The sequence below is a fragment of the Mirounga angustirostris genome, unplaced genomic scaffold, assembly GCF_029215605.1.
Source record: "Mirounga angustirostris isolate CCGP_5_RB_7025 unplaced genomic scaffold, mMirAng1.0.hap1 SCAF_11, whole genome shotgun sequence".
Taxonomy (NCBI): Eukaryota; Metazoa; Chordata; class Mammalia; order Carnivora; family Phocidae; genus Mirounga; species Mirounga angustirostris.
The window spans coordinates 1304485-1317434 of record NW_026991719.1 but is presented as its reverse complement, the minus strand read 5'-3'; the positions used below and the strand labels follow the sequence as shown (position 1 = coordinate 1317434).

Genomic DNA, 12950 nt, shown 5'->3' with positions numbered 1-12950 from the left:
TGAGTTTAGTGACAGTCATTTGTCCCACAAGATGGGGCTCTCTAATGTGGACTTGATAATGCATGCATGCAGAGATATTCCAGGAATTGATAATTTAGGCATGCAGTAGTATTCCAGGAATTGGTAATGGGCATGCACTACTATTCCAGGAATTGATAATTTATGCATGCCAGGATGTTCCAGGAATTGATCATTTAGGCATGCACTGACATTCCAAGAATTGGTAATGGGCATACACTGATATTTAAGGAATTAATAATCTAGGCATGCACTGGTATTCCAGGAATTGATAATTTAGTCACACAGTGATACGCCAGGAACTGATAATTTATGCATGCTCTGATATGCCAGGAATTGATATTGGGTATGCACTGGTATTCCAGGAGTTGATAATTTAGTCATGCAGTGATAGTCCAGGAACTGATAATTTATGCATGCAGTGATAGTCCAGGAATTGATAATTTATGCGTGCAGTGATATTCCAGGAATTGATAATTTACGCATGTACTGGTGTTCCAGGAATTGATCATTTATGCATGTAGAGATATTCCAGGAATTGATAATTTAGGCATGCAGTAGTATTCCAGGAATTGGTAATGGGCATACACTACTATTCCAGGAATTAATAATTTATGCATGCCAGGATGTTCCAGGAATTGATCATTTAGGCATGCACTGACATTCCAAGAATTGGTAATGGGCATATACTGATATTTAAGGAATTAATAATCTAGGCATGCACTGGTATTCCAGGAATTGATAATTTAGTCACACAGTGATACTCCAGGAACTGATAATTTATGCATGCTCTGATATGCCAGGAATTGATATTGGGTATGCACTGGTATTCCAGGAGTTGATAATTTAGTCATGCAGTGATACTCCAGGAACTGATAATTTATGCATGCAGTGATAGTCCAGGAATTGATAATTTATGCGTGCAGTGATATTCCAGGAATTGATAATTTATGCATGCAGTGATAGTCCAGGAATTGATCATTTATGCGTGCAGTGATATTCCAGGAATTGATAATTTATGCATGCAGTGATAGTCCAGGAATTGATAATTTATGCGTGCAGTGATATTCCAGGAATTGATAATTTATGCATGCAGTGATAGTCCAGGAATTGATCATTTATGCGTGCAGTGATATTCCAGGAATTGATAATTTATGCATGCAGTGATAGTCCAGGAATTGATCATTTATGCATGCAGTGATATTCCAGGAATTGATAATTTACGCATGTACTGGTGTTCCAGGAATTGATCATTTATGCATGCAGTGATATTCCAGCGGCTACTGCTGTGTTCCAAACCACCCCCAATCCTAGTGGCTCAAAAATAAACATTTCTGTTGCTTGCAGTTTTGGGGCACAGGAATCTGGGCGGTTCTAGCTCTGGGTGTCCTGTGCAGTTGCAGCTCAGGCTTCTGTTTACCTGACGGCTCACCTGCAGCTGGATGTCCACATGGCTTGCTTCATTGCTGGGAAGTTGGTGCTGCCCAGCACTTGGGCTCAGCTAGGATGGTTGACCAGATGACCCCAGGAGTTCTCTCCAATATGGCGGTCTCAGGGGCACCAGCCAGTCTTCTTTTTTTTTCAACCTTTTTAAAAATTTTTAACATATGATGTATTACTTGTTTCAGGGGTACAGGTCTATGATTCATCAGTCTTACACAATTCACAGCACTCACCATAGCACGTACCTTCCCCAATGTCCATCACCCAGCCACCCCATCCCCCCCACCCCCCACCACTCCAGCAACCCTCAGTTTGTTCCCTAGAGTTAAGAGTCTGTTATGGTTTGTCTCCCTCTCTGGTTTCGTCTTGTTTCATTTCTCCCTCCCTTCCCCTATGGTCCTCTGTCTTGTTTCTCAAATTCCTCATATCAGTGAGGTCATATGATACTTGTCTTTCTCTGACTGACTTATTTTGCTTAGCATAAAACCTTCTAGTTCCATCCATGTCGTTGCAAATTCCAGCCAGTCTTCTTAAATGAAACTGGTTCCCCCCAGCATTCCTAGCAACCAGGTGGGAGCCGCAGGGTCTTTCCTGACCAAGCCTTGTCACACTGCTGCTACATTCTACTTATTACAGAAAGTTAATGAGATGCCCAAGATCCGAGGGTGGGACACAGACTCCATCTCCCGAGGAAGCAAGTGTCAAAACCATGTGGAGGCTTGTTTACAGCTGCCTTGAGCTTGGGTTCCCTCTCAACCAGCCTCGTAGAAGCCCAGTGTTCGTGATGAGCCTGGCTCGCCCAACTAGGAATCTGTAATCCTCTAGGCATGGACAGAGTTCTGCTTATCTGGCTTCATCACGCTGAATATAATAATCAAGAAAATGACATCACCAGGGAGGTGTTTACCTGTTCTCAAAATGCCAGACTTCACATCCGCTTAACGCCATGGATGCCAAGTGCCCTTTGGGAATGTTTTCTTAGCTTAGTTGAGTGACTGTGGATATTCTTAAATATACCTTTTTTAAAAAAAAATTTTTATTGTTATGTTAATCCCCATACATTACATCATTAGTTTTAGATGTAGTGTTCCATGATTCATTGTTTGTGCATAACACCAAGTGCTCCATGCAGAACGTGCCCTCCTCAATACCCACCACCAGGCTAACCCATCCTCCCACCCCCCTCCCCTCTAGAACCCTCAGTTTGTTTCTCAGAGTTCATCGTCTCTCATGGTTCGTCTCCCCCTCCGATTCCCCCCCCTTCATTCTTCCCCTCCTGCTATCTTCTTTTTTTTCGTAACATATATTGCATTATTTGTTTCAGAGGTACAGATCTGAGATTCAGCAGCCTTCTGCAGCAGAGTCTTAAGTACAAAGTAACAACCCGTAACTGGTACTCAGTACACAGTAACTCCTTGGTAAATACTTGTTAATTAAATGGGAAAAGTAGGTGAGCCAAAATCAGCATCAGGTCTTTCTACTAATTTTAAATAATGAGAGAAGAATCAGCATGAAAATGGAAATCCTTGAACATATCCCTGAAAATAAGGCTTACTTCACTGCTAATAGTTAGTATATATCTCATTTAAGTTTTTTTTTTATTCAATGTGTAAGACCCCATGTGGCTTCATTTCCCCCAGTTATGTCCTCTCCCTGTAGGTCCTCTCCTTGTAGGTCCACCTGAGTGATGTTTTATAGTAGTAAGCTCAGGGGACACTTTCAATCCCCTGGACTGTTTTCAGAGGGCTGAGCATTCAAGGGACATGAAGAAAAGCACTTAGCATAGCAGGTGTGTATGGGATGAGGTCATGGGCTCTCATTTCTACCTCTTTAATGAGACTTACCACCTTACTGCACCCAAAACACTATATTGGTGCTGTGAAACCCACAGCCTGTCAGACATTTCCTTTGCCCTGAGCACCCCACAAGTGATAAGCCTGCATGGAGGCCGGATGCGTAAGGTCGTAAATGCACAAAGTGCATCCTGAGTGGGCGCAGGTGTGATGGGGCATGCATTGTGACCTGTGTGCGCAGTAAGGGACCCTGCAATCCAGCTGGAAAACTGTCTACATGTATGGAAAAGCACAGAGAATGACATGTAGAAATGCCTACGCATGCACACCAAATGCACATGTACATATGCAAATATATATATGTGCACATGGAAGACACATAGACACAAACAGATACATAGATGCAAATACATATACCCAGAGATGCATACACATGAAATATGAGCATGTACAAATGCACACACAAATAAGTATGTATGCCTTGGTGCATGCAAATCCTACACAAATAGATTCACTTGCAAATTCAAAATATGCACCAACACAAAAACTTGCAGGAATGCCGTGCAAATGGCCATATTGGTATGCATGCATTACACGTAAATACGTATGCAAACAAATAAGCTGTGAACACTGAGGCATATTCAAATACCTTTGCTCACACACTTATAAATACAAGCCCATTTTCATATGCAAACACACACATAGATATATTTGCATAAATACATATGTATGTGCATACAAGTGTGCCTGAAAACATATAAGCACATATGTTTGTATATGTTTGTGTGTGGTTATGTGTGCACATGCATGCAAATGCATATAAGCGCCTGCAACATATGCAAACATATCTGCAATAAATGTACAGATGCACACAGAAGACATGTGAAATACACCTACATCCATACACATACGAGTAGATAAGCACAAGTACATACATGTACTCCAACAGATGCACATGCAAGCATGCTGGGTTGCTCCAGGACACGGACCGATCCGGGACAGGCATGTTTCCTGCACATGCGGGAGCCAGCATCCATGGAAGGGATGTGGGGACGGGGCATTAGCTGAGCTTTGCCCTGATGGGGGTAGAGTTGTTCTGAGCTTGGGGGAGAATGCCAGAAGCAAGCACAGAGCATACGAATGTGTTGGTGGATTTTGATGAATGTGTTGGTGGAATAACAGGGCTGGACTGGGGTCTGGGGCGGGAACGGCCAGTGTGCATACTTGGGTCAGTATTTTGCACAGGGCACCCTGAAGAATGAATCCATTTCTGGAATGCCCTGTGAATTGGGGGGGGTGCCATGGCAACATGAGTTTGGGGAACTCGGCTCTGGGCTCCATCCGCCCCACCCTGTGGACCACAGGACATCCGTGTCCCAACGTGTCCGGGAAGCTCCTCCAACAAGGGAGTCTTTGTTTGTACAGACAGCTGTTCTGTCCAGAAGAACTAACTTCCCGGGGCCGGCGGGGGGGCACCTTTTGGTGATTCAGGACATTCTCACATTCTTCTACATGCTGGACAGCAACATTGCAGGTGCCGTCTTCATGTCCTGGCACCTTTCCCACTGTGTACGCAGCAGGAACCTGAGGCCCAGGAAGGTGACATGGCAGTGAGGACCAGAGCCCATCCTCCTGGCTGGCGCCCGGCCATGCGTCCCCGTCCCTGGAGCCCGTCTGTGGAACGGCTCCCCCATCTCATGTCATAACTCTCCCTGAAATCCCCTTTGTTCCAGCCGGGGTGATGATGGTCCCTCAGAGGAAAACCAGGGATGGATTTGAGGAGCACTTTGGGCTGAACTACCTGGGGCACTTCCTGCTCACCAACCTCCTCCTGGACACCATGAAGGAGTCTGGATCTCCGGGTTGCAGCGCAAGGGTGCTGACCGTCTCGTCGGCCACGCATTACATTGGGGAGCTGAACATGGATGACCTTCAGGGCAGGTGGGTGCTCTCGGCCGACCGTCCAGGGGGCTCAAGGTTGCCCGTCAGCCTGGCGAGCCTGACATGGTGACACGTGGGGCACGGTGCTCAGCATCACAGGAAAACGGTGCACCTCACCGACCAGTGTTTGTTATAAACCTGTCTTACGAATAATCATAATGACTATTAGCTACTAATTATTTACTATTTTGCACTTAAGCACTTTATCTATACCCGCCCATGAATACAGCACAGACATGCTTTTAAGTAAACACTACTATCCTCATTTTACACGTGACGAAATCAAAGCATATGCTTTTTAAAAAATATATATATATATCTTCCTTAATATCACTAGGCAATCACTCAGAGTCAAAATTCTATCCCAGCACAACAGTACAAAACCACTGATTTAGACTCAGCTCTGTTATCAGAATCATTGAAAAACTCCGTGCAAACATTTTGTCATGTTCTTTGTTACTGTATCCTCAAACGCATATTTTGTTTTTAGCATTTTTTTATTGAGGTATAATTGCTATAGCTCAATAATTATGTTTGTATCTCAATATTATAATTGTTATGTAACATTATATATGTTATAACATTATAATGTTGTGATTATAATTGTTACATAACATGTTATACACATGTAACTATAATTGTTACATAACGTATATGTATAACATAGTGTTGTAATTATATAATATATGATGTTATATGTAATTATATCATATTATATATAATTATATAATGTATATAATGTTACATAACTATATGTTATAACATACTGCTATATGTTATATGACAATGTTGTTATATAATATAACATGTTATAGTGTAACTATAATTGTTATATATAACCCATATATATAACATAGTGTTGTAATTCTAATTATTATATAACATATATGTTATAATTGCTATATAACACACATATTACAATGCTTCATTGTTTTAATTGTTATACAGTGTAACATTGTATATGTTACAATGTTACAATGTTATAATTGTTATATAATGTGACCTCCTATATGTTGTAACACAATGTTTTAATTGCTACATAATATGATATTATGTTAGTGTCAGGTGTAGAAGGTGATGATTTGCTACTTCCGTGTATCCTGAAATAATCACCATAGGAAGTGCACTTAGCAACCATCATCATCAAATCACATGCATCGTATTCATCATCAAATCACATGCATCGTATTCATCATCAAATCACATGCGTCGTATCCTCGGGCAGCTTAGCTGTGTGATGTTATTTTTTTTGGTAGAAAAACTGGAAAGACAGAAGTTGGGCACGGAGTGGGTATCAGAAGTAATGACACATTCTCCTTTGCTTGTCATTGCAAGTGCAACCTGCTAACTCCGTGTGGTGCATCCGGGTGACTCCTGCTGGTGTGGGAGGCACCACATTCTTATCTGTGTTTCCCACTATCTCCTCCTTAAGGGTACAAGAGTCCATGAGTGTGAGTGGGGTGCGTGTTTATGTTTGTGTGTGTACAGCCCTAACTGTGCTTGGAAGGACCTGGATGCTTGGTCGAGCGGGGCTCGCGTTCCAGGATGCGCACTGGGGTGGGCGCCCTCAGCACCCGGGCCTGCGGACGCATGGAAGGAAGGTGGTCCAGCTGTGCAGCCCTGGGTCTGCTTTACGGTGTCGCGTTCCTGCCTAGCAAAGGGCCAGCTGCCGGGAAAGCAGGGCTGGGGTCTTCCCAGGGTGTTCTCACCCATCTGATAGTCAACCTGGCTCCTGCGTGGATGGGTGGGTTCTGTGCTTGTACCTGTGGGGTCAGGGAGAACCCTCACTGGGATTTCCCCTTGGGGGCAAGAGGGTGGGAATGCATCTGTGCCTCCTGGGGGCAGGTGGCTCCATGAGGAGGGACTTGGGGAAGGGGTTGCCCAAGTGCTTGTGTCCCCAGGCAGCCTTGCAGGACCAGCCTGTGCACAGAGGAAGTGAGTGAAGCAAAGGCACGGGGGTGGGGGACAGCTGTGCTGCTGAGGGGCTGCTCCTTTGTGATGCCCTAAGGGAGCTCGGGAAAGGTATGTGTGTGCACCAGGGTGCAAGTGCATGTGTGTGAGCATGTGGGCACGCATGTGTGCATGCATGTGAGTGTGGCTGTGCAGTCCTCCGTTTGTGCACGAATGTGTGTGCATGTGTGTGAGTGTGTGCATGAATGTCCTTGCAGCTTTGCATACAAAAAATCAAATAACAGGCACTGAGCTGCATCACTTTCTTTGCTAAATGTTTATTAAAAGATAGTGAGGGGCGCCTGGCTGGCTCAGTCAGTTACGCGTCCAACTCTTGATTTCAGTTCAGGTCAGGACTTCAGGGTCGTGGGATAGAGTCCTGCATTGGGTTCTGCGCTCAGCGGGGGTCTGCTTGTCCCTCTCTCTCTACCCCTCCCACCCTGCTCTCTCACGCTGTCTCTCTAAAATAAATAAATCTTAAAAAATTAAAATAAAAGAGAATGAGATCACTCAGGGTGCCAGTTTTTGGAGTGTGGTCCCCAGGCCAGCAGCATCAACATCCCCTGAAAAGTTACTAGAAATGCAGATGCTGAGACTGCACCCCAGACCTGCTCAGTCCAAACCCTGGGGGTGGGGAGCCGGGCAGTCAGACTTCTAATAAGCACTCTAGGAGATTCTGATGCACGTTAAAATTTGAGAACCACTTGGGCTTAAAACACTCTGCTTTGCTGCATGAAAAGACTTGGTCCTCGACTTCCACCTGATGTAAACATCGCTGGTGGTTAGTGATAATTGCCAAGACTGATTTGCTGGAAATTCGTGTTCTTGTAAAGGCTTAAATCACAATATTATAAAGCGTTCCAGAATCCAAGTGGGCTGTTACCCATGAGAAGGTTTGTCTGCTCAGGTAGGCTGTGCCAGAACATTCCTCCACTAGAATACTTCCCCAAAGGAAAAGATGGGCAGAGCTCTTGAAAATTGTTTGTAATCACTGAAATTGACTCATGAAGAAATGGATAGCTTTGTCGAAAAAGGAGTTTCATTTTGCAGGAGGAGGGTAAAAGTATCATTTAAGTTAAAAACATATATGTAAATATTTATAGATATTTTATATGTATGTATGAGACAGAGAGAGATGGGTTGATTTGCTTTAAGGAATTGGCTCACAGATTGGAGGGATTGCCAAATCCAAAATCTGCAATGTAGACCAGCAGGCTAGAGATGCAACTAAGAGTCAGTGTTCCCATCTTGAGCCAAAAAACTGATAATTCGGGCAGAATTTCCAGGCTACACTCTTGAGGCCAAATTCCTTCTTCTTTGGAGGAGAACGCTCTCTTTCCTCTTCGGGCCTTCAACTGATTAGACAAGACCCACCCACATTATGGAGTGTGACCTGCTTTGCTCCAAATCTTCTGATTTCAGTGTTAGTCCCATCTAAGAAAATACCTTCCCAGCAATGTCTAGGCTGGTGTCTGACCAAGCCGTTGGGCACCGTAGCGCAGTCGGCCCTACCCGCTACCTGCCCTGCACCCCGGCTTGTCTGGGTGCTCAGCCTCCTGCAGCCATCGGCCGCCTGGGACCAAAGAGGTCCTCGATGGGTCTTGTCTGAGCTGCCCCAGCTTTGATCATGCCCTGAGGGTGACTGCTCCTGGGGAAGCCCATTGCATCTCCGCTGAGGACAATTCATGCTCTGATTATCTTATGAGCCTCACCTCCTAAAACACGTGGCTGTGTACTAGGATGCCCTGGGTGAGGAAGGACATGGCGCCATGCTGTCTGCCCTCCTCAGCCCCAAAGCAGGCGAGTGCCCCTGTCCTGGTTCCTGTCCTCAGGACAGGCGAGGGTGCTTCCAGGTGCAAGGGTAACAGAACCTCCTGGAACAAGAAATGGCTACTCCAGGTGTCACTAACGAAGATGCTCCTCTGGGTAAAACTGATGAGTGGGTGTCCATGCATCATGGGGCCTTGTCCACAAAGATCCTCCCCATGGGTTCCTCTCCCCGCAAAACACTTGCTTCTTGGGGTGCCTGGGTGGCTCAGTCCGTTAAGCATCTTACTTCAGCTCAGGTCATGATCCCAGGATCCCTGCTTCTCCCTTTCCCTTTGCCCGCAGTTCCCCCCTGCTTGTGCTCTCTCTCTCAAATAAATAAAATCTTAAAAAACAAACAAGCTTGCTTCTTAGCGGCTCACATTCAAGGTGGAAGATTTGCTTGTTCTATATTCGCTTCCCCTCTTCTTGCAAAGATGGAACAAATTAACATCCTCGGGAAAGTGCACATTTTTGGGCTGCATACCAAGCAACTTTGATTTCATGCAACAGCTTGTGCTCATTGTGTGGGTGTCCTGGGGCGGCCGTAACAAAGGACCAGAGACTGCATGGCTTAGAACCACAGGAGTTTATTCTCTGCCAGTTCTGGAGGCTGGACCTCTGAGATCCAGGCAGGGCCCGGCTGGTCCCTTCCTGAGGCTCTGGCAGAGAATCTGTTCCAGGCTCCTCTCCGGAGTCCTGGTGATGGCCAGCAAATTTTTACATGTGCATACCCCCAGCTCTGCCTCCATCCTCACAGGACCATCTTCCCCCTGTGCACCTGCACGTGATCTTCCCTCTGCACATGCCCTTCAGTGCCCAAATTCCTTTTTTTATAAGTTCACCAGTCATATAGGGTTAGAGCCCCATTCTAAAGACCTCACGTTAACTCAGTGGCCCCTCTAAAAACCCTATTTCCATGCAAGGTCGTATTCTGCGATCCTGGGGGTAGGACTCCAACACATCTTTCTTGTGGGGGACACAATTCAATCCATAAGGGTCCCTATGCATTGTTCCCAAGGTGACGGATCCTTAATCTCTTCCGGAACTGTTTCTTCCAGGCTGACCTCACTTTGGAGCAATAATCCTTGAGATGTTACAGGCATGTGTGTGCATCCCGGGGAAAATACCTATTTCGGCTTGAGTTTCCCAAACTTTTTTAACTTCGGGGAGAGCTAATCCATCCATCCATTTGTAAGCACATATTCACGGCCTCTTACATCACTGTTTGTGAAACCCCATGCTATGAATAAACTCCCCTGTGCTGATTCAGGTTTTCCCCGAAGCTTTCAAGGATTTATGCGGTGTTCTGGGATGCATCACAGATCACGGACGTGCCCGCAATTGTTCTATCAACAATCGCACCAGACGTTTACATGGGGGTGGAATTTGCAGTGGTCGCCAACGTCCTGGGCTGTTTTTGCGGAGACACAGAGCCCCTTCTTTGCTCACGCTATTTCCTGAGCCCTTCCTGGCCACCGTATATTTCCATAGTCCTCTGGAATATGAAACGTGGAAAACCAGGGGTCAGGCATGTGTCCGTCTCACCACGGGAAAGCTTGTATCTGGAGATGAGAGGTTATTTGCCTACCAGCAGGTGCCGTTCATCCCTGCTCCCGGAGAGGCTGCTCATTATCGGACCCAGTGAGCACCCGGGTTCACGGTAGCAGGCAGACGTTCCATCACTGTTGGTCATGCACTTATGCATTAATGACCCAGAAGGGACATAATGCAGCTGATTAATATGACGCGAGCATGACACCCTTGGTTGTGCTGTCTTCTGCACACGCATTTATCGGAGGCCAGCGGACAGATCATGACGGCTAATACTCCCTGCGGATCCGTAATAAAAGGAAGCCGTCCGCAAGGCCAGCATGGTAGGCATTGAGCGGTGACTCACACAGGGCACAGCATCCGTCAACATAATAAAGGAAGACCTCCTTCCTTGTAATAAACTCTCAGCGTCGGCTGGCACTTCACGATCTCCAACTGCAAGGAGAGAATTAAGTTGTATACGATGAGCTGAAAACATGGGCTGCAAATACCATGAACGATATGCAAATTCAGGGACACGTGTGTTTTGTTGAAATAAGAAAACTCAATAGATTGTGTTTTTTCTTTTTTTTTATTAAAGATTTTATTTATTTATTTGAGAGCGAGAATGAGAGAGAGAGAGCATGAGAGGGGGAGGGTCAGAGGGAAAAGCAGACTCCCCGCCGAGCAGGGAGCCCAATGCGGGACTCGATCCTGGGACTCCAGGATCATGACCTGAGCCGAAGGCAGTCGCTTAACCGACTGAGCCACCCAGGCATCCTAGATTGTGTTTTCCAATGGCTCAAGATATTGTCTGATAAATCCCATGGTCCTTTGCACAATTTCTGGCATAGTGGGGGGACTTCAGGAAACCCGCTCCTTCTGGAACAGTTAAATTAATACAGAAGGTGCATGGTTTTCTAGGACGGAGCGGGATGATAATAGTTCTATGAGATACTGATGTTGCAGCATAGGGCAGCTCTGCTGAGAAGGAGGACTGACTGCTGGTGTGGGAGCCGTTAAATAACCCGTGAAACAACATAGAAAGTATATTGACGGATGTGGTGTAGACAGGTGTATGCTGGTCTTGCCAGATCTGATTAAAAGCAGAACTTCAAAGAAAGTCACAAAAAGTACTGAAGTTAGTATATATATACATACATACTAATATATATATACATGTACTAATATACTAATATATACTAATATATACATATACTAATATATATACTAATATACTAATATATATGCATGTACTAATATAATACTAATATATATAATGTATGTATATATACACATATACTAAAATATATATATGTATATATATTAACATTTTCACAATTTACCACCTCTGGAAGCCCAAACCCCCTTTCCTTTGTCTCCTCACCCCTCCCCAATTTACGAAGCATTGTTAAATAGTATATAAACCCAAGTCTAATGGTGTCTTTGGGGTTTTTACTTCTTTTCTATGAAGACTGCCATACATGTAAAGTTAAAAATAAAATTGGCATGATTTCCCTCTGTAAATGTGGCAGTTCTCAGTTTAATTTGCAGCCCTCAGGGACAGAACACAAAAGTATGGGAGAAAAGTTTTGCTGCCCCTCTAAAAGGCTACCACATTACCGTCTCTAACTTTTGTTTCAGATCGACCTTCAAATTATTCTTTAAGTCATTACACCATTAGGTTTTTTATTTATTGAAAATAAAGATCTATGTTTATGGCTTCGGGTTCTACTTTCTGACACCCCTTACTACAAAAGCAACGAAGTAAAAATTCCGTGTAGTACCGAGCCATGCAGCCATTTCCTAAATTAGTTCGTTTATCCTCACGCAGTGAGAATAGTAATTTGATTCTGTGTTTCTGCTCCCTTTTATCTGTTAACTTTCAATGTCTTCATTGTTTTCCATGCCAAGTGCCTTTCTAGTCCTTGGGGTTTTATTTAGGAAACCTCAGTGGGGGGATCACGTCCTCCTGTTCATTTGCTCTGATTCCTTCCCATTTCCGCTGTGGATGTTTCTTTATCTGTAAATCCGCCAGGGGAACCTCTCCTGAAATCCCCCTCCTTCTTGGACTTTCTTCCTCCCTGCCGTAGAGAAACATATTCACTTTTTCTCCATTTAGTATTTCTAACGATCTTTGGTTCTTCCTTCTCCGTGCTACCCTATAAAACCGCAGTCATAGACCGCATCGGTTTACGCTGGGGAAATGGGCATATTGATGTTTCTCACCCGTTAAGGGCCCGAACCAAGCAATGCTGAGAATGTGGCATTCAAGGCTAGCGTCCCCATGGCCCGAAGCCAAGATGAAACTGGGCATTGAATTCCCTGCACTTAATCACTCCCCATTTCCTGGAGCCTTCTCCCCTCCCCTACGGGAAGCAGACAGGAGAAATTTGCCAAAAAACCAATCTCTTGACAATAATTGGAGGGTTGCGGCTTGTCTTGTGTCAGGGAGGGAGTTTGGAC

The 12950-nt window shown here is 44.9% G+C and overlaps 1 protein-coding gene across 3 annotated transcripts in view; it reads left to right on the top strand.

Annotated features, from left to right (window-relative positions):
• Nucleotides 1-12950, top strand: part of DHRSX (dehydrogenase/reductase X-linked) — a 155488-nt gene that overhangs the window by 114876 nt on the left and 27662 nt on the right. For all 3 annotated transcript variants that reach the window (XR_010406008.1, XM_045873976.2, XM_064573675.1), the window contains exon 5: nt 4988-5195. Coding sequence is in view for 2 of the 3 variants with exons in the window: in XM_045873976.2 (XP_045729932.1) it covers nt 4988-5195 (208 nt within the window). In the remaining variant the exon portion in view is untranslated. The remainder of the gene's footprint in view (nt 1-4987; nt 5196-12950) is intronic.